At 40.2% G+C, this 22,646-nt stretch overlaps 1 protein-coding gene across 5 annotated transcripts in view; it reads right to left on the bottom strand.

Moving 5' to 3' along the window:
* The window catches only part of POU1F1 (POU class 1 homeobox 1), a 73,878-nt gene that overhangs the window by 2,567 nt on the left and 48,665 nt on the right, over nucleotides 1–22,646 (bottom strand). Inside the window, exons 1-6 of one of the 5 annotated variants that reach the window (XM_075491842.1) lie at nucleotides 10,515–10,656; nucleotides 8,498–8,503; nucleotides 7,623–7,688; nucleotides 5,360–5,605; nucleotides 3,447–3,611; nucleotides 1,932–1,992 (exon numbers count right to left, since the gene is read on the bottom strand). In XM_075491842.1, the coding sequence (XP_075347957.1) occupies nucleotides 1,932–1,992; nucleotides 3,447–3,611; nucleotides 5,360–5,605; nucleotides 7,623–7,688; nucleotides 8,498–8,503; nucleotides 10,515–10,656 (686 nt within the window). Of the gene's footprint in view, nucleotides 1–1,931; nucleotides 1,993–3,446; nucleotides 3,612–5,359; nucleotides 5,606–6,596; nucleotides 6,715–7,622; nucleotides 7,773–8,497; nucleotides 8,504–10,514; nucleotides 10,657–22,646 lie in introns of those variants that run through there. The other 4 variants (XM_075491838.1, XM_075491839.1, XM_075491840.1 and 1 more) reach the window with 4 other exon arrangements.

Below are 22,646 nucleotides of genomic sequence, written 5' to 3'. Positions count from 1 at the left end.
ATGGAGATTGGTGACAAGAGGTGTCCCTCAGGGTGCCTATTGGGACCAGTACAGCTAAATATCTTCATCAAGGACATAGACAGTGAGATCGAGTGCACCCTCAGCAAGTTTGCAGATGACACCAAGCTGAGTGGTGCGGTTTTCACGCCTGAGGGATGAGATGCCATCCAGAGGGACCTAGACAAGGTTGAGAAGTGGGCCCATGTGAACCTCATGAGGTTCAACAAGGCCAAATGCAAGGTCCTGCACATGCGTTGGAGCAACTCCTGCATCAGTACAGGCTGGAGGATGATGGGATTGAGAGCAGCCCTGCCCAGAAAGACTTGGGGGTACTGGTGGATGAAAAGCTGGACATGAGCCAATGATATGTACTTGCAGCCCAGAAAGCCAACCATATCCTGGGCTGCATCAAAAGCAGCATGGCCAGCAGGTCAAGGGAGGTGATTCTCCCCCTCTACTCTGCTCTGGTGAGACCCCACCTGGAGTACTGTGTCCAGCTCTGGAGTCCTCAGCACAGGAAAGACATGGGCCTGTTAGAGCGGGTCCAGAGGAGGGCCACAAGGATGATCAGAGGGCTGGAACACCTCTCCTATGAAGACAGGCTGAGAGGGTTGGGGTTGTTCAGCCTGGAGAAGACAAGGCTCCAGGGAGACCTTATTGCAGCCTTTCAGTACTTAAAGGGGGCTTATAAGAAAGATGGGGACAAACTTTTTAGTAGGGCCTGTTGCAATAGGACAAGGGGTAATGGTTTTAAACTGAAAGAGGGTAGATTTAGACTAGATATAAGGAAGAAATATAACTTCATTTTTGCAATGAGGGTGGTGAAACACTGGAACAGGTTGCCCAGAAAGGTGGTAGATGCCCCATCCCTGGAAACATTTGTCAGGCTGGACGGGGCTCTGAGCAACCTGATGTAGTTGAAGATGTCCCTGCTCATTGGTGGAACGTTGGACCCTTCCAACCCGAACTATTCTATAATTCTATGACTCAAAAAACAAATCTCAAGTTGAATGTGAGAGGAGAAGGTACATGTTGTGGCTGTGGGACAATAGAGCAGCCTACGTCTCCGGGAGGTGGCAGTGCCCATCGAGAATGATCCCTGTTCAAAGAACAGGCACTTCACTGTAACAGGTAGGGCCCGACAGCACCAGAAATGTGCCCAGAAGCAGCCAAATTCCTTTCCTGTAGAAGAATACTACAGCTCCTTGGAGGCCCCCTGAGTGAATTCTTCTTCACCAAAGGTTATAAGAGTCTGGGATATCTAAAAGAGAATGAAATACCCCACGTTCTCATTTTGCCTATTTGGTAATTGTTTTTGTAATATGATTTACCAGCCTACTTGATTTCCATATGGACCTGAGGCTAGATAGATGGTAGATGTTGGCCACCAGAGATGTGAGAAACAGGAGAAGGAGGTTCCCAGAACAACTCCCTTTTTTTCCCTTTTGCTCATTAAAGGGTTTCTTTGGGAACTCCAAATAATCCAGTGACAGAGGATAGGGACAGGGATGCAATATTACATATAAAAGCTTGCCCTCAAACTTCCCAGACCTCAATTCTCTGGCAAAATAACGCAATTTATTTTGGTATAATGTAGAACCTCCCAAAATGAAAGCAAGGGTGCTCTGATACCTTATTCACTGTATATATTATCATAAAATTTGGGCATAATTGGAATAAAATATTTTTTCATATTAAAGTGTGTTGCCGTATGTTGAAAAAAAAGTCTTCAATTGGGAAAAGTAGTATATTTGGAGCCAATTGGGGTTTTGGATGGTTATGCTGTTATTTTTCACTGGAATGTTTCAAAATAGTGAAACACAGCTATAGAGATTCATTGATAGAAAATAACACTTTGATTTTAAACCCAAGAAAAAGAAGCATCTTAGCCAAAGTGGTTTCTAACATGTAACGCCCTAAATATTTATTACCTTATGGTGGTTCTGCGTTTCCTCTTCCGCTCATTCACTCCAACTTTTTCATTGTATAAAGCTGTATTAAAAACAAAATAAAACCTGGCAGTTACCTTCCACAGAGAATGGAAAACAAGCAGAAGCATCTCCTTTCTTTGAAGACAGAAGAAAGCATAACAGATAATGCCACTGAGTAAGAGCAGCACCACACATAGGAGCACTTCTTTCTTTAAGGTGGTTGGTCATTGTTTTACCTGCAGCTATAAATGGTTATAAGCGAAAATGGTGCGCCACTGGTAAAGCTGCAAACAGCGCTGTCTCTGTGCCTATGTACCTGCGGAGCCGTACTTCAGCCCCTTCCTTTGACGTACCTTCTTCCTCCTACCCTGTGGGGTACAGTCTAGGGAGATGGAGTCCATTTCCATACCCCTCAGCTACCTCACCCTCTTTCTTCAGAAATACAGCCTTGGCCCCCAACCCCATTTATTCATCTGCCTCTTCCACCCCATTTTCTGATAGACAAGTCCCCCCTTGCTTCTCAGAGGCCGCTGCCTGCATGCATGATCTTACGCTGCAGCTCAAGCCTGTAACGCTGCTCAGGCGGTCAGCAGCTGCTACCCACCACAAGCCCCACACAAGTGATTCTTGCAATGTGCTGGCCACATTAGGAGAGCCTCTGGTTTCTAGTGCAGTTACAGTGGAAGGAAGCTTTCTACATTTGGTTCAAAGGAAACTGAAATGTGTGGCAGAAACAGCTGTTTAACAATGTTTCCTACTGTTGAATACAATGGCAAATCCAAAAAATAGCATTAAGATCATCTTCTCTTTCGTCTCATGCTAGGTGAGTGCTGCACAGTGGTAGTCCTGGCTTTCGCTGTGACCTCCAGGCATGCTGCTTCCCAGCATCACAATTCATCCAGCTGAAAAGGCTGTTCTTCAAGGCAACCCATTTTCTTTCAATCAGTGAACCCGTTCTAAAGTACACTTTGCCCAGCGAACCCCATGACTCTTCCTGCAACTGGAAAGTAACTGGGCAAAAGGAAGGGAATCCTCTAGCAGCAAAAAGGTTGCATCAAAAACCTCTATGCCATGCTATTCTTCTTCAGGGTTTAAAGACCACTGCCTCAGCTGAACTCAAATCTTTTCCCCCATGGCCACGTCTCTCATGCCAGAGGTTGGAAGGAAGAGTCCTTTGCTAGCGAAGAATCTGTGTATGCTGCTAAATGGGCTATCCTGCAGATCCTAATAACAGCTCTGACCTACACTGAAGGAGTGGAGCTAGTTTGCTGGGATGGGACTGAATTTCAGTAGGCCAAGTGATGTTTCTGGTATGCTGTACCCTCCATGCATTTCAGTTTGCCCCTCCTTGCTCACCCAAAAAAGCTAATTAAAATTTAATACAAGCACACCTTAGTATTTAAAACTGGTAAAACAAAAACTTCAGTCTATGGAAGACACATACGAGTCCTTCAACGTATATACAGGACTCTGGTTTAAATGCAAATCAATATTTAGGGGATTCCAATTCTCTACCTCCTACTTGTTCTGCTTCCTCCAGCCACTTGGACAGTATTGATTTCAGTTTGCATGCGTTCTTGAAACTCAGCTGCAAGTTTTCAAACCGGCAAATAGTAGTTTGGCTGAATTCAGAGCCATGCACAGCAGCCAGTGCTTCTCCAACGTTGGTTTGTGTATAACCTGTCAAAAACAAAGAGAAAAAAGGTCACTTCGCAGCTTTCTAGGAAGGGTTACTTTCCTTTCGACACTTAGCCCTTCACTGCTGACTCTTATGACCAGTGTGTGCTTGCAGTGTCTTCAGGATGGGCTTTCTGCAGAGGTCTCTGTGGCTGACTCTGAGCTCACCTCAGAGATGTGTTCAGTCTCCTGTTGGTTTCAGTGAAGTTTTACTCTGGTTTAGTGGATTTTTACACTCTGAGATTAGGGATTTGAGAAGGATCCAGACACCCCATATCTTTCTTTCTATAGATGGTGCAATGGCAATAAACTGATCCCTGGTGGCACCGCTGGTCTTCTGTTATTTGTTGCAACAACTAAGTTGAAGCGATCAGAGACTGACTTTGTAACAGCAGCTCCCCGTTCTGTGCTTTGAATGTATACCTGCCACGTTCACGGGTCTGGCTCATCATCTTCCCTTTCTGCCTCTGTGCCGGACCAGGCAGGATCTCTTTAGATGCTGAATGTCTCACGAGGCAGCTTTTTACCTCCATTTTGATTGCACTAACTCTGTGTGTCTCAGTCTCAGACCCACAACCCATATTAACTCTGTCTTCCCTTGTAAAGCTCAACCTCAGATTAGTTTTCCTGTGCAAATTGCATTTTTCCCATCAGAGCATTAAGCTCAGCCTTACAGGCTCTGTGTCATTTGTTTGCATCAGAGGAAGTTTTGTTCCCTCACAAATTCAGGATGAAGATGCAGTAATAATTGCAGTGATTAACAGCGTGGGGCCTAGCAAACCTTTCCATGTCAGCTGTAGCTGACATTAAATACATGATATACAGCAAAACTGACCAAGTTGCAAATACTATTTTAAACCCTAGATTTTTGATTCAGTCCTTATTTTTACACTGCAAATGGAACACACTAACTTTCTAGCTGTTGAGATAATGCATAGATACCTGGAATAACCTTACAATTTTTCTACATTTATAAAGCTAGAAGGGTGCCCTATTTTGTAACGGTACAATGTAATGTCATAAGCGATAATGTCAAAATTGCAACTCTTTGTTCAGGGTACCCAATATTCATGAGTGGGCTGAATCTGCAGCACTGGATGTTATTTTTTTTCAGTACAGTTCAAACAAGGCTGAGCCAGGCTTTTACTTTGCAAGGTACCTCTATCCTCTACAGGTGAGAAAGACAGGACTCAGTCCAGCTTTGTCCTCAGCTAAGATTGGCCAGTGAAAGACAAGCACCTCACCGGAGACCCTCTAATGCAATCCATCTCGCATCAGCCCCAGTAGTTATCAGACAGCAAAGAAGATATCAGTTGCTGCTGTGCCTGTGTCTTGGCACAGGAAAATAAACCAGGAAGTTTTCTTATTTATTTTTGTTATTTTATGAGAAAGAGGATGGATATGAGAGGTTAGAGTATGTGCTGCCCTAAGATGCAGAAAATTTGGAGCTGTGCAAAATAACGTACCTGCTACTGAATGTAATTTAGTGAACAGCAATAATTTTTTCTGCACTTAAGGCAAATAATTTAAGGGCAGGAAAGTTTAAAGTCACTTTCTGCCTACTAAGTTGCAAAAAGCCGAAGTTCATTAATTCTGTGCAAGTCTTCTAGGAATGGAGAAAGTTTGGCAGTGCAAGACAGGATTAGAGTTATGATTAGACAACTGCAGAGGCTAGACCGTAAAACATTCAGAAATAATGGGGCTTTCACTAGAATTTTTCAGCCTTTTGTTTGCAGACATAAAGCACATACCCAGCTTAATTCTGCGCAGCTTGAATTCATTAGCAAATTTCTCCAGTTCCCTGATTTCAGGGGAGTCCATGTCGACAGGCTCTTCAACAGACTTGCTTTTTCTGCGGAACTCCTGCTTGAAGTCTGCGGCGGTGGGATCGTCTGTGAGGAGGGACTGGTGCATGGGCGTGAAGCCGTGGCTCAGGGCACAGGAGCTGGCGCTCAGGGCGTGCTCCGGGAATTTATAAAGGCAAGGGGTCAGGCTACCTGAGCAACACCAGAAAGAAAACTCAGTACAGCTATTCTCTACTGCTACACAAGAAAAACATGCCTTCATCATCTCATAATCCGTGTCTGTAATATTTATTATATAACATGCAAAAGTATCCAAGAGCAAAGATCTCTTAGGAGATATGGTCTCTCTCTTGTCCCAATACATGAAAACTGACCAACAGCCGCTTTCACAGGCCACAGCCATCCTATTTCTTAGCAAACTGTGGTGCACTTAAATAAGATGGTAAATGGTCCAAACTTAAACAAATAACAATCCAAGGCCTCAGCTGGAATTAAGTGGCACAACAAGATTGATGGATCTATGTCATTTTGAGCCACGCGAAATGTGCCAGTCTGTATTTTCTGGTACAAAGAATATTTCCATGTAAATACCATTTGATGCTCAGACAAGATACTCTCTTGGTTTAGCTTCAGCATAAAATTTGTTTGACGAAAGTATACCGGTAAGAGCTCAAAGAAAAAAAAAAACCAAAAGCCAGAACACATTCAGAATTATCATTCTGGCTTAAAAAGAAATTGCTCAAGGACAAAACAAAACTATCTCATACTACCTTTTGTTCACAAATATCAGACTTAACAAGGAGATTCAGTTAAGAGTGAAGGCTGTTTCTTCACTAGATATTGTACATAGAGCTAAAGAGTCTCTGACCTGAAGGGGGGAAAAAAAATCATTGGAGAAATGTTAACGCTATTTACTGTATCTGGAGCAGCCAGTAAATTCCAGGTTCTCAGGACATCCTTCCCAATTTTCTAAATTACGCAAAACTTTGTAGCAGAACTCAGAACTTCATTAACCTCCCACCCCTTCCTCCATTTACTTTTCTTGTCTTCACTGCCCCGATTGCTCTCACCAGCACTGGAGGTTCTAACCCCATAGGAATACTTTATACACTTCACACAGGATAACCACAAAAGAAGACTTTCTCAAACAATAAAGAAAAAGACTAAAAAAAAAGAGGACAACTTGCTTTGCAGGGTGCTGACACCATTTACCACATTGGGATGTGGCATGCTGCATGTCTGTAAGATGCGACTCTGGGAGAGACTTGCTGATAGCATCTCTGGAGTTGCAGGCTTGATGCCTAAAAAAAAGTAAGGGTAAAAAAAGAAAGGAGAAAAATGAAGATGTATATATTTTGGAATGAAACAAAATGAACTTCTGAGCAATAGTTTTTGTTTAATACCTATGAACTTTTCCCGAGGTTCTGAACAATGCCAGGAATGTTTGCAACAGATACATTAATGCTCAATGAAATAGGAGCATTCGGACATTTGCACACAGTGAAGGAAGTCTACTCACCATCCCTATGCAGATGTATTCATCTATGCTGACTTACTGTAATATTTCCTTCATCTTAAGTGAAATAAAATGCTGAGTTTGATTTTGAATTAGCTCTGAGTCACGATTATTTCCTGGGAGTTGTGTTAATTTGGCTTATCACATTATCTCATTGACTGCTACTTGAACTTGCATAGAATAACAGTTCCTCTTTCTTACTCAGCCTGGGGCATGGAAAACTGAGCAGGATGCTAGCATACACTCCTAGCATACATTCATGAGTGTAAAAATCCACAATAATCTGTATGATCTGCCAGCTGAATTCAGCCATCCTTCCATTACGCCACCATTTTACTTTATAGCTCGTCAGGGCTCTGTCACCCCAGGTAGTGGTAATACATGGATGTATTAGGTACATCACTCCTGGGCCCTCAAAAAGTGATGATCACCAGGGGAAGTGGACATAGGTGGCCAAAAAGAGCAGCACTGTCCCAGTCTTGTAGAGAGAAATAAGATACAGAGTGATTTGCCGAGAGATGCAGAGGTTTTGGGAAACTCTGGGCACTGACCCCTAATTTCCTAACTCCTTTACTAGTGCCTTAACCCCAGTCCTGTCTTCTTTAAGCAACTGTCTTGAATCAGTCCCTCGAAAGGAAAACTGACCAAAATCAACATGCTAATAGCTCACCCAGTAGAGGGTCTGTCTCTTACCTGCCATCACCCCATAGGTAGACGGTTGATTTCCATAATGACAGGAAGGCACAGAGTAATGAAGGCCTGCCAAAGCGTTTCCCAAAGTTGTCGTGGCAAAGCGGATACAGGAGCATATAGGAGTTTGGATCAAAGACAAAACAGACAGGATAGGTAAGACAATGTGTGAGGATTCAAGCCACAGCCTCTAAGTTCAGAGGCAGACCGTCTCCTTGTATGTAGTTTTTGTGTGCATTCAGTAAGCATTTAACTCTAGGCTATAACCATCAGGTTAACACTGCTGGAAGTCTAGGCACTTAGCCAGCTCGCACCAGGTGAGACTGCCAGCATAAATAGTGAGATACTCTCTGAGCCAAGAGCAGAAATTGCCATGCTGTGGTCTTGATGCATTATTTTTAGTATAATCTATGGGCATAACCCAGTTTACATATACTGCTAAGCAAGGGAAGCATTGAACTCTCCAGGAGAAGACGGGTTCCTCTCCCCATCCAACTTCCACACACCATTTCATTTAATCTTACGTAAAAACTTGCTCCGTGTTCCCAGAAAATTGGCTTCACTGTCGTGCAAACCCCACAGCGAACACTGGCATCAGGGAAGGCAATATTTTATGCGTGCCTAAGACCTGGGTTTCCAAAAGCAGCAGTTTGGGACATTTGCTTTGAGGCATGCAGAAGTCACATTTTCTTAAGTGCCAAGCCACGAAGAACATTTCAGAGAGCTTTGGCAGAGTGGTAGGGACACAGGACGATAGACTCTGGGCTCTTCTAAAAAGTTAGGCCTAAATCAACGTTTTCCATCATCAGCACCAACAAACACACAATTTATCTCTAGTGTTTTCACAGGGGTGTTTCAGATCTGTGCTCAGTAATCACCAGTGCCTGAAGAAGCAGACAATTTTTTACTGAATGCAAAATGAGAGATATGGCTGTTTCTCATGCATAAGTAGGCACAGAAATGCATATACTGTCCCCTCTAACAACTGCTATAAAGTATAATATTAAACATTAATGTTTGTGAACATTCAGATATGTAAAACTGCACTTTAGAGCACACACTCCAGTTGTTCAAAACAATATAATTAATTAGGGATTAGAACCTCTGTTTTTTATAACAATAATCATAACAGGAAAATGTCTTGTTTAGATACACTTACACAGATATAAAATCTACTAAACCAGGCATGCTTATACCAGTGTAAATGCACCCAAAATAAAGATTACAGTAATAAGACTAATGCATTTAGAGCAATTTAACTTTTCTGTTGAGATAAGATCTAAGTGTTTACTAGTGATTTTTCTTCTATTATTTCATAATCCATAGACTATAATTTTTATACATAACAATAGCATTTTCAACTTGCTATTTAAAATTTAAATTTACATAGTGAGGATGATGCTATTTAAATTAAATTATAACAGTTCAAGTGTTGAGGATACTGCAGAACATCGTTGTATGACATGGTATACAATTCGAACAGAAGCATATTCACCTTTATTTTGTGATGCAGAATTGTCACATGCATTCTAAAAAATTTTGACATTTAACGTAAGTCATTATTCAAAATTCTTCCACGTCTACTTTGAGCGCAAATTCTCCTTAGATGCTTTCACCAGAATGGCATTGTTTATTACAATTTCTGAATCTATGTATGAAGTTTGTAAACCTTTACTCATTATAGTTAGCACCCTCTGTCACTGCTTCCATTCTCACAGGGTCATCTGTTAGATGTGATCCTGCAAATAAAATTCTCACTGACTACAGTGGTATTTGTTCTTGGGTGGTAGCTACAAAATATCAAACCCCACATCCGAAGCAGACATGCAAATGCTTTTGGCTGGCTGTCACCATATACTTTTTATTATGAATCAGATGAATCTAGAACATCCTACTGTGATACAGATAGATACATTTGGCCTCATACAAAATTTAAATTCTCCTATTCCCTACCACCACTGCTAAGCAACAGCCATATTAGGATATTTTGAGCCTCCTGCTTAATGTATAAGATCCTGTTATCTATCACCAATGCTCAGTTTTCATTACTTACATGCTTTTTCTTATTATTAAAATGTTTTATTACCAGTGCATTTCAGGAGAAGGCCCGTTTCTTGTTAAGACTCTAAATAAAATTCTTACCTTAATGCAATTTCAAGCAAATCAAAACTATTTCTTTTTCTGTTCCTGAAAGCTTTCCATCAACAATTCCTGTATTCCAGAATCCCACTTCTGGAGGTTTAAGGCTGCAAGAAAACTCTCTTTCTGTCTCTCTCTCAGATAGTTCAGTGACTACACAGTCCTAATATTTAAATGCAATTAATTGGATTATATACACAAACACACAAAATTTAAAAATATTGATGAGACTTCTGCCACCAATTTTGAACATCCCACTTAAATCTAAGTCTTGATTCGGTATGCAATATGCTTTGTAAAGTAATGTTTTTCCTTCTTGAAAGCTTCCCCAAATGACATTTAGACCTGACCTGTTTTAAATACATTTCCTATTTAGTTTATATTCTTTTAAATTGTAATTACAAAATAAACAAACTTTCAATTAATTTACATGACACTTGTCATTGAAGACTATATAGCCGTAACAACAGTGACAGTGTTTGAACCTGTTCTAAGTTAATGCATTGGTAGCATACTTGAGCCTAATCTTGCAACAAACTAAGAAGCTACAAATTTAGCTAAAACACAAACATTTGGGGTGCTCCTGATTCACTCATCATGCAGACTTTTGTGAAAATGCTTCTATTTTAATATAGTCCCAGTCTGACATAGCATTGATACCAAACACTTTAAATATTGCAAAACTCAATGAACACGTATCATCCAAAAGCATTACAAATGAGAGTTACTGAGAGCAAGATTATTTTTAAAAAGTACCTGTAGACACAACATTGGTGGCATGGTTAGAAACCGGCAGGCACTCCGCGGCGCTGTGATGCATTATCAGAGGCAGAGAGGGAGAAGAGTCAGAATTCAAGGGTACAAAGGTGTCAGATGAAGCAAATGCTTGGCAAGTCATACCCTCCAACAGGCAAAAGAGCCACTTGCCCCTGTTTTGTAACAGAACAGGTCCTGCGCGATTAACGGCAGCTCAAACTCTATTCCAGGCTTTTTACCTGCATATACATACACAGGAGGGCTCCAGAGCACAGGGAGGTCGTGTGCAGGTATTTATACCACTAGGAAATCCCTTTATCCATTTTAATGTTCTTTTCCCAGCAATATTGCTATAGTGCTATAGAGCCTCCTTCCTTCCCACACAAACACAATACATGTCCAATTAATAGCAGGGAAAGAAGAGGGAAACCAGAGACATGATTTGACAGATATTTTCAATTAGGTCTTTTGTGAAGAACAATGACCAGAAAAAAAATATAAAAGTATCGTCTCCAAAGTCGGTAGCAACGAGACAGGTACGTTTCATACTAAGTAGGTTTCCACAGTTAACACCTGCCCCCAAAATCTCATCCGGGCAATTTTCTGGAAGCCAACCCGGCTGAGAGCTCAATCGAAAGTCTGCAAAAGTCAAGAACCTATAGCAAAATAATCTAAATTAACCTAATTTCGAGCAGTTGCACAGTGATCATTTGTCTTAACATATACTAGTATAAATCAGAGACGTGCAATATGGAGCAGCTGTATCCAGAAGGAAGTTTCTGAACGGATAGTTTTACATAAGCATGAAGTCCTAAATGTTTGTCTAAGACAAACTCTTGAAAGAGCCCATAGTGTCGCATAAAACTCATTCACAGGTCCTATTATTACTTTATACTACCACAGCATATACAGTCTCATCCAGAAGGTCCTCATCTTTAATGTGCTACATACTAAGTAGAAGCAGGATCTTTTCTCAAAGAATATACTAAGTGATTTGTTGGCACGACATTGGAATTACTTTGGAGCAGTAAAAAACATACAGGTTACCCTAAAAACGATGAAAATTACTGCAGTACACCACAGTCACATGTTCTATGTATATGCCATAAATTTTAAAGGAAAAAATGACACAGGTGGTCTATTTCACTTATTTTTACTTTTTAGGTAAAATGTATTGATGTGGAGGGGTTTTTTTGTGGTCTGTTTTTTGGGGTTTTAAGGGGGTTTGGGGTGGGTTTTTTGGGGGTTTTTGTGACCAAAGATGGTTGGGTCAGACCTTTTATTTATTTTATGTAAAGATGACAATACTTTCTATGTGTTTGGTATTCCAAATTGGTTCAAATGTCTGAATTAGGATTTTGACGGCATAGACTTCAGATACGCAGAGGAACCTTGACAGGCTTGAGAGGTGGGCCCGTGTGAACCTCATGAAATTCAACAAGACCAAGTACAAGGTCCTACACATGAGTCGGGGCAATCCCAAGCACAAATACAGGCTGGGCAGAGAATGCATTGAGAGCAGCCCTGAGGAGAAGGACTTGGAGGTGTTGATTGAGGAGAAGCTCAGTGTGACCCAGCAATGTGCGCTTGCAGCCCAGAAAGCCAACCATATCCTGGACTGCATCAAAAGAAGCGTGACCAGCAGGTCAAGGGAGGTGATTCTCCCCCTCTACTCCACGCTCATGAGACCCCACCTGGAGTACTGCATGGGACCTGTTAGAGCGAGTCCAGAGGAGGACCACAAAGATGATCAGAGGGCTGGAACACCTCTCCTGTGAAGACAGGCTGAGAGAGTTGGGGTTGTTCAGCCTGGAGAAGAGAAGGCTCCAGGGAGACTTTATAGCAGCCTTCCAGCACCTGAGGGGGGCCTACTAGAAAGATGGAGAGGGACTTTTTACAAGGGCATGTAGTGATAAGACAACGTATAATGGCTTTAAACTGAAAGAGGGTAGATTTAGATTAGATATTAGGACGAAATTCTTCACTATGAGGGTGGTGAGGTACTGGAACAGGTTGCCCAGAGAAGTTGTGGGTCCCCCACATCTCTTGAAGTGTTCAAGGCCAGGCTGTATGGGGCTTTGAGCAACCTGATCTAGTGGAAGGTGTCCCTGCCCATGGCAGGGAGGTGGGAACTAAATGATCTTTAAGGTCCCTTCCAACCCAAATCATTCTATAATTCTATAATTCTATGATATGGGAGCAATCATACATGTTATTGTGTCATTTTTCATGGATCATTGCAGAAAAGTGATATTGCATTGAGCCATTCTGTAGAATCCTTGATATTATCTGTAAATGTGTTTTGGGGAAGGCTGTGTCTGAGGTTGTTGAGAAATTTCAGAAGAATTATGCATATGGCAAATTGCACATGTACTTTAACAGTGGTTAGGCTCTGCACTCGTAACTACTATTTATACATGCACTTTCATATTGCAAAGTATACAAAAACTTTAAAATAATTATTGCAATATTATGGAAGATACTATCATCAAATGCACTGCCATCTGTATTACTTAGGGCTTGGCTCAATATATATTAACATCTGTAGATTCATGAATATGTTGACTAATGAGTGAGAACCAAGTCTTAAACTCTAGCATTTTGTTCAGCTAAGGGTGTGTTTGGAACCCATACAATTCTCAGATCAGAGCATGGCACTGAAGGAAGCTATTACAGAAGTCAACAATGATAACATTGCCTTATAACACCCTACAGACTATAAACAGTTCTCAAATGGTATATCCTTCTTATGACACAAATAATTTTCTTAGCTCCAGTGGCAGATGTGTAACACTCGGCCAGAGTGCATTAGCTGTTACTCAAGTAAGTGGAAATTCAACAATTATTTTAAGCATTTTCACTTTTGGTAACCTTTTCTCCCTCAGCAAGGAGCATGATACATCCACAAGGAGCTTCAGTCCACTTACCTACTGGGGTTTCGAAGCCATGGGAGAAAAAGAAACACTAAGAATAACTTTACAACCCTGTCCTTGACAATTCTTTTTTCTCAAATCCCAACAGGTAATATTTCTACTGCAAACTCATAGCTAGATGCAAAGAAGTTGTAGCCTGTCCCCAGGTACAAGATGGAGCTCACTTCCAGGTTTCCATTTCTTACCTAACTTTGCCAAGGTGCTCAAGTTTTCTGGACCTATACAGTTCATTAGAGGAGGTAGCAGTAGGTTCCTGAAGGGTGCTCACCTGCAAGAAGCTGGGACCGAGAGAAACTGGGAAAATACATGCAGCCAGCGATCATGAGGCATTGAATTTTTCCTCAGAGTACAGTAAAAAGCTGTTTTGTGACACCACCTCAAATGAGTTTTTAATGCGATTGCTATTTAGTGCTGTGTTTCATACTGCTGAATGACTTGGATTTTTATTTTTATGTGTTTGTGCCACATTGTCTACTTCTCACTACAGGTAACGACTTCAGTATTTTTCTTTTTGTTTTGATTATGACTGAGTTTTTAGTTGCATTCAGTTTGAAATAGTTATTTGACGGCATTTTTGAGGATCCTGAATAGCTAGACTCTATTACCAATACTAGGTGTTTGACAAATTTCACACTTATCAGGTAGAATAATAGACCTTATTTCTAATGAGAGTAGCACCTCTCCTAAAGCTTTGTTACAACCCTCTGTGGATACTGTGCTAAGTCTGTTACTGCTTCTGTTCTGCCAAGAAGAATCCCTTGGTGGTGAAGCCCTGTCACACCAGCCACACTCAGCTGTTTGGCTGGGCTTCAGTCTTACCCAAAGTCACCCTATGGCTCTGTATATTGTAATTTCATGGTCAGTTTTAAAACTGCCTCACAGCAGAAGGATTTTGCTGATACTTGCTCTTCTTGTCCCAACTCCTATCTAGATCTGCAGTAATAGATACTCTTCTGCTTGTTTCAGGAGGTCCTGGGGCCACATGGACCTGAAAGTCACCTCCTTACTGCCATGCTGACATCTCAAGAACCTGTGCCAGGTCTTTGTCCAAGGACACTCCATTCTGGCCATGAGAACAAGCTAATCGTAAGCAAAAAGGATGATACAGTGCTCCTCTCCTGTGTCAAGAAGCAATCAGACTTTGGGACTAGAGAAGTCAGGTTGAACTAACAGCAGTTTCTGTCCTCTACTACACTTACAGAAGACCCAAGTTGTTCCAGGCTGGTAGACCACAAATAGGAGACCTGGAGTGATGGGAGGTTTTTTTGGTTGGTTGGTTGGGTTTTTTTAAAAAAAGTCTTAATCTTACAGGACCCTAAAACCTACCCAAGGTCCTTTTTTCCTCTTCAAAAATCAACAGGATGTGCCAGCTTATCTACAGCCTTAGAGCAGAAATACTCCCCCTTACTTCATTATATGACCTATATCTGATCTGCCTCCAAACTGCATTCTTTGGCCAGATCTTAAAAAGAAAGACAGGACTGTACTAATTACGTACTAATAAATCCCAATCACCATCTGAATCTCAATACTCAGCATCCCAAGTTTGGAGAGCTTATGGAAACCAAACAGATGTGTCCTTTTCTGGTGAGAGAGTGCTTTATGAGTAAGAAAGGCTTCACTGGACATACTCAAGTGGACCAAGTAATGTACATGGAAGTCATTATCACACAGAGAGCCCTCTCTTCCTTTATTTCTGAATTGTCTTCCAGTAGTTAAAAATGAAAGTGTGACAGTTCAGCTGAGGGTTTCTGCCAGCAATTTCAGACCTGCTGCCATCAACTGAAAGAGATCGTCCCTTTCCTACACTTACAGCTGCTTTCAAAAATTCAGTGGGAGTTTCCTGCCCTGAAACAACAGACCCCCTTCTCCAACTGGATGGTGATATCTTGTTTGTACATGTCACAGCAAAGCCCATCTCCCCCCTTCTGAATCCTCGGTTGAAACTGGCCTTTCACGTGTCTATTACTGCTGTAAGGAGGACTAGGGAAAATTAAGATTTTAATGACTGAGCCCCTTTTTACAATGTCCATTATGGGATAATGCTGAGCTCACTTTAGTTTCTTTCCTTAAGTTATCTCCCATTTTTACTTCATGTCAGAGACTGATTCTTTTCCCCCTAAAACTGTTCTGATTGAATCCCAAAATAATGAAGAGAGGCTTCAAAAAACCTTTGAGTTTTGGTTTAGACAGAACTAAGCTATTTGTTTTCATGGCAGAAAGATCCCTTCACATGGTTTTCTCAGCTCAGAGAGCCTCTCATTGTAGGCTCTCAGGACTGGCTGTGAGACAGCCAGGGAAAGCACCATCATTTTGCCCCACAGGAGCACAGCATCTCTGTTCCCAAGAGATGATCCCATGCTGATGGACAACATGGACTTTCATCCTCACCTTTGCCAAGCACTATATAACTGCAAAGGAAACCAGGCACGATGCAGGTCTTGGCAGCATCATTCATTCGTTCCTTTTCCTGGGTCTCAAAGACCTTCTTCTAGTTAAGTTGCAAATATAAGGCTTGTTCCATAAAGAGCTTGTAGAGATGTAAGTCTCTACAAGCACAATCACTGTGAAACTCCTAAGGTTGAAACATCCCACTCAATCTCCCACATGTACATTTGCGCTCTGGAGAGGGTGTGTGTGTATAGATATATTTATATATGTACACACCTATGTATCTCTGTCTCCCAAAAATGCATCTCAGAGAACCTCTGGTTCCTTTAGGAGTAAGCTTCACTTTTGCCTTTGCTGCATATGGGGTGGGGGATGTTTAATTCTTTCTATTTCTGATACTACTACAATTTGCATCCTGTCACTCTGTATGTTTTTGTACAATGTACTTGTATGTAAAAATTCCTCTGTCACATATTTCATTTTTATGCAGAATACCTAACTTCCCAGGTTTTAATTCCATAATTTCATGGTTAGTTTTTAATGACTTGGGTAAAAACTTTAAAATAAATAGAAAGGAAACAGAAAACTACCTGACTTGTTTTTATTTTGCCAGTAACAGTCTTTTGCAGATACATGATAAAACAACGGGTTGAGCATTCTCCAACTTCATTCCAGATTTCCAAAGAGTTCCAGCTCTACTGGGCCTTTAGTTGTATCATTCCTCTGTAGAAGGTATTTTCTTAATTTATTTTACTCCTGGCACACTCTGCACTGCTCAGCAATCATGCAAAGCTGAGGAGTCTATCATAACTGTTCCACATGAAGCATCCAAGATCTGTTTGCTCAATGCTCTGTAACAAGAGCATCTGCAAAGCACAGTGGAAGCCATTTCATGTGCACACGGACTCTAAAAGATCCTTATTGGATCCTATGGAACAACAAATGCTCACTTTCTCCTCTCCCTATGTCAACTCAGTAGCACACTTAAGCCTCAGCCCTCAGGCAGAAATGCTCTATCATTGCTACACAGGTTACATTGGAAAGCTGGTCTGTGAAGCCCACAGTAACAGTGAGAGTAGCCCCAGCTTTCCTTAAATACAGATGCTTGGGCTGCTCCTCAATATCACAAGTGCACTTTATTTTTCAAGGACATATCTTCACAGAATGAGCAGTCCCAACAGTAGGTGGTATCAATAGGAGCTGGAAGTACTGACCACCACGAAAAGGCAAGGCTGAGAGAGATTTCAACATGTCTCAGAATGTAAGCATTAAACATGCCAGTATTATTACACAAAACCAGTGACCTGGATAGAAATAAGCACCAGTGTTATAATTGCAGATGCTGTGTCATTTTTGCAAGATTTTAATATTTTCAGTAGTTCACAACTACTCTAATAATCTGCGTGTTTACACAATTCTTCCCCTTATTTTTACTATCCAGAAAAATCTTTAACTGAAATTACTATGCTCATGATGTTATTGAAATATAAAAAGACAGAGGGATAGCACAGATTTATGGTTTACTTCCCACACTGTAAATGAAAAAGACATCTCTAAGTACATTACACTGTGCACAGGGAAAAAAAAAAAATCTTCTTTCTTAGGTAAGACATAAATTGACTAACTAACTGTCAGTGTATGCCATGGATAGTTTCATCCACAAACGATGGGGAGGGAGGGAGGATTAAACGTATTCAAGGAAGACACTTTCCCAGGGACTAGCACAATGCAATTCACTTTTAAAAACCTATAGAAGGCTTATCCGGTCTTGCTGCCAAAGTCTGGTTTGCTGGAGTCTGAGTAAAAAACATGTGTAATTGCATTAGAGCAAACAATAGCCTTAAAGCCCGATTTAGACCAAGTGGGACTACTTGATAAAGACCAAAAAGAACATAAGATTATTTGTTTCTCTGAACCACCTGTCTTTAACTTTAGATCATCTCCGCAGAAAAGAGCCCCTGAACGTACAGCACAGACATGATCTGTTATCTGCAGGGAAAGGTGTTGTTCCCACGGCTCTCAAAGAACAACTTGAGCCTTGTCAGAAGCTCCCCATACAGGGAGCATCATAAAATATGTTTAAACTTATAGATAAGATTTACAAACTTAAATAACACAGATATACCAGTTCCACTGGTTTGCTTCAAGCTCCCAGTCAGACTGGTGCTTCTCAAAATGTTACATATCGCACATACACTGCTGGAGGGAGACCCTGACTCTTCATGGCAATGGCCCAAGCTCATTCCAGTGTAACTCTAGTGAAAGGCAGTGTAGGACTGGGCTGCAAACAGTTGTGATTGGGCCCAGCCAGTGGACCTATACCAGGTAAGAAGTTAGCCAAGTATGTGGAAAAAAAATTTATAGTTAACATCTTTAAAACATTTACAAAATACTAACAATAATAACAATTTCAAAATTGTTAAAGGCCAGGTTTAAAACTCAGATGTGGTATGGCTGACTCATTTTCAGTTAATTCAGGACCACATACCATCCTTTGCAGTGGCAAAAATCTATTTTTCCAGGTAATTTTTCATTTGGAAAATTGGAACTTTTCCATTTCATATACCTGGTTATGAATTTAAATCCACACAGTGCTATTTCTAACAACCTAACTTTTCAGTGAGCACTCTTATTCCTGTCCAAGTGACTTCTTTCAATTTTCCTTATGTCCTTTCAGAAAGGATGTCTGTAACACCAGGAAGCTTTTATCATGCAAACAGGGCTTTTGCTACAGTAGCCAGACCATTAATTCTTTCCTAGTTTACCCTTTTATATTACAAGACAAACATTGCTTTCACAAAGCTTTTGTAAATATTCATGTACACTGAATACCGTGTAAATGGTACGGTGAACCTTGCAAATTCAACATTGCCTTGCAGCTTCAACGTACTAACCTTTTTTTTATTTTTTAAAAAGAAGTTAGTAAACTCCTCTCACGTCAGAGTCATAAAACCAGTTATTAATATTTGACTTCATTATCTAGCTGCCTCTAAGCTGAGTTGTCAATTATGAATCAAACTTCTGCAATCAGAAGTCATATTTCTTGATATTTTCAGACTCAAAAATGTGTTCGGTTACAAAAAATTACTTTCAAAAGATCAGATCATTCATCCATATGATACAATACTTGTTTACTAAAACTTAGTTAAAACAAACAACATGAAAATCGGAGTAGTTTTGTAAGGATCAAACATTGTAAAGTGGTATCACCCACTAAGACTTTGATTTCACAGTGCTTTCTTAAAAAGAGAAAAGCTCTCAACATGGTACCTGGGCAAACAAATAATGGTTAGATACGTTTTACTTTTTGCCTGCTGGATAGTAACATGAAGTATTTGGAAAACCCTAACATGTAGAAGTTACTATAGCACAGAAATGAGTTACATTCACTTGTACTTTAAAGGTCCCTTCATGTTCCCCAAAATGGTGCAAACATATGTCCCCTGCTTCTCAGTTTATACTTTCATTAGCCAAGCAGTTTCTCCCCAAATGCAGTTAATCAAAAAGTCATATTTATTTAAAAAATAAATTAAAAAAAAAAAACAGAAAGAAGGAGAACTGACCAGCACCAGGTCTGAAATGTTACAGAAATGCCCCTTTATACCCTGAAGCAACACAAAGATGGAAGGAAACAAAATGTAGAAGAATGAGTGTAAGCACACCAGGGCAAAGAAAGTACAGTAAATGAATCAGACCTAAGAGAGACAGCTTTCCAGGGTAAAGCTGCTAACCCAGATCCTTGAATTCACAAAACTCTCCCCAGAAAATGCTTTGGAACCATCCAGATCGGCCATCCAAATACCTACCGACCTAGTGCTGAAATTCATCAGCATTACATATAGCCTAAGACCGCATCATCTAATCTCTGCAGTTTTGCTATGAATTAATCCATTTACTATAAAAGATTACAAGATCTGTCATAAAAACTAGAATCTAACTGGCAGTACAAGCTTTCCCCTATCCAAAGTGCAAAAATCTACCAAACAAAACTTATTCTCAGAAACTGGGTTTATACAATTAAGCAATTGTATTAAACAATGAAAATGATCAAACGCCAAATATTTTTCTTGAAAACATCTTTCACTTCACATATCTCCAAAAGCAAAAATTCTTCTTAATTCCCAGAGAGGGCATCAAAGACTAGCCTCACTACCTTTTGAAAGGATTTCAGAAATTCCCTTTTAGAGGTCAAAAATCCTGAAAGGATCAGAGTACATTTAAAGGTTCAAAACATTCTTCCACGGCTGTTTATTGCAGTGAGATGCCTTTAGCATTATAGCCTGTGCCTTCTTTGAATGACATACACCTTCTGTTATTTTCCTGGGAAGATGTATTTCATGATCTGGTTTTATGCCCATTTCCAGCTCTTGGTGGATCACAGCAAAGTCTCTGCTACAGCAAGACAATCCTTATGAGCATTTTCAGCCCCTTCTCACCACATAGTGAAAGAACGTGTTTTACCATATATTCTTTATGTGACCTCATCTCCGACTCTGCAATTAACTTAATTAGAAAGAATACCAAAGAAGCTTTGCTGGTCTAGACACTTATTATAAACTGCCATCAATTGCACATGATACACAGCCAGAGGCAAATGCATGCCTCATCTGCCCATGCCTCTCTAGGGAAGTCTGAGAGGCCTGTAATAGGTAACAACTGAAATCACATTCTGGGAGACTGATTAATACTTTTGCCCATTGCTCAACTTTATTGGAAACTTGAGACAAGGATAAGTTAAAACTCACAGGAAATGTACTGAATAATAAGGATTCTCTTTTTTTTTTTCCTCCTTCTCCTTCTGGCATAACAATCACCTCTGATGTGCTCATTTGCTTCCCTCCTCTGCTCCGTGCCTCCTGTCCCTACTCCCCACGCCTCCCTCATTACGTGTCACAGGAAAGAGGAACAGGTTGATATGTTCCTGATTACATTTGGATATCTGACCAGCAGAACTGATGAACACTTTTCAGCTATAAAGTTGTTCCAAAACTAAAAGGAAAATCTTCAGTTTCAGCAATTTTGGCACAAAATAATGGATAATTATTTAACGTATTTAAATGGAAAGTTTCAGCTTTAATGAAAAGTCACTCAGTTTCAGAAATTATATCAAAGGCCTCACCTAATGCTCTGGGCATCTTTGATGAGCTTTCATAAATCAAATACTTTTTTTTTAATTATCTGAGGTTGCATTAGATAAAATATTCAAAGTTTTTTGATCTGCAATATTACCAGTGGTATTTAATGCATATAGTACAAACAGCTTGTATAGAAAAAATTGTGGGAGGAAAGCTTTCCAGACAAACTGCAATTTAAGATATTCATTCTTTTGGGATTAATCCAAATTTCTGATAATTTATAGGATTACAATGTTACTTAATAAGATTTACTCTAGTAAAGGCACAAGATAAAAGTGAAGTCTGTGGATTTTTCTAAATTTAATTTGAATCTTCTGAGGTTACTGCCTTTTATTTTTTAAACAACTCTAGTACTTTAAATCACAGATTATAAAGACATGTTTTGCTCTTTCTTACCAAGATAACTGTAAAGTTCATACTTTGTCCTGAAAAATTACCTATATACATCTAGGTTCAGTCTAATTAAAATGACAGCAACAATCAAGTAAAAAAAAAAAAACCAACCACCCCAAAACCAAACTCTGCGATACAGTCAAAATATTAGGGTTGGACTCTGATATCTTCACTAAGCAGTACGTTAAGCAGTAAGCAGTCTCAAAATACTCCAAAAACACTACTCAGTACAAGTACAGCTGGCAAGATGTGGGCTAAATGGGACTTTCTAATTTGCTAAAATGATTAGTGATGAGAACTCAATTATTTCTGTATTCATGGAGCTAAGTGGTAAAATAATGCTGCTTGCTTTCATTATCAGTGTAAAATAAAGGTCATCAGCTGGCTACAAAGATAAAGACCTAAAAGAGACTATTATATGAGCTCCCAGAAAATCCTAGTCATCTATATTCATACCTGAACTTTGCCTGCACACACTGCATTGATGAATATTACTGTATTAGACAGACAAACATCATCAGCTCAACACGGTCACTAGTTTTGAGTTTCATTACCAAACAAAACATCGTGCGAGCAAAGTGATTTCATTAGCATATTCAAACTACTGACTGGCTCAGTCTGAAGGTCATTTAAAATTCTTTGACATATGAGACAAAATTTTAATTCTTAAATCTCACATAACATTTAAAATGCATTATTCTTTAGGAAAGTATTTCATAACTCTCGCTAAAAATTTAATCCACACAACTCAAGCAGTGTTAAAGCTGAAAAGTGCAGCTTCTCAGTAAAAGAATAACCATCATGGTATAGCACCACTTCGCCTTTCAATATCTCCTTTCATCTAAAGACCTTGTCGTTGTCCCCAAAGGTATTGCTTCCATTTTACAGGTGAGGAAACTGATGTGTTAAACAGCTCGCTCAAGAGAATACAAAATCAGTGGCCAGCCTAGGGATAGCAGCCAGATCTGTCAAAGACATTTTGATCAATGCTTCACTTATAAAACTAAACAGCTTTTAAATGTATTCCTGTGCCATGGGGGAAAGCCTGAAATGTTTCTCTAGGTGGACATAAGGACTCAAATATTGCACTTGCACTTTCCAGGGTGTGTCCCAGGGCAAAGGATCATACTCAGTCCAGTCTCTAAATTCAGAAGCCACCGTCCAAGATCTGAGCTGATTCCATCGCGACACAAGTTGACAGGGGAGAGGTCATCCTCTCATTTCAAATCTAAGTGAGAATGGGGGCTAGGGAGAGGGTGCTTTCTGATTTTTTTAAAGGT

Source organism: Mycteria americana, chromosome 1 (assembly GCF_035582795.1).
Source record: "Mycteria americana isolate JAX WOST 10 ecotype Jacksonville Zoo and Gardens chromosome 1, USCA_MyAme_1.0, whole genome shotgun sequence".
NCBI classification, from domain to species: Eukaryota; Metazoa; Chordata; class Aves; order Ciconiiformes; family Ciconiidae; genus Mycteria; species Mycteria americana.
The sequence above is the reverse complement of the archived record's forward strand: the minus strand, read 5'-3'. Positions and strand labels throughout refer to the sequence as shown.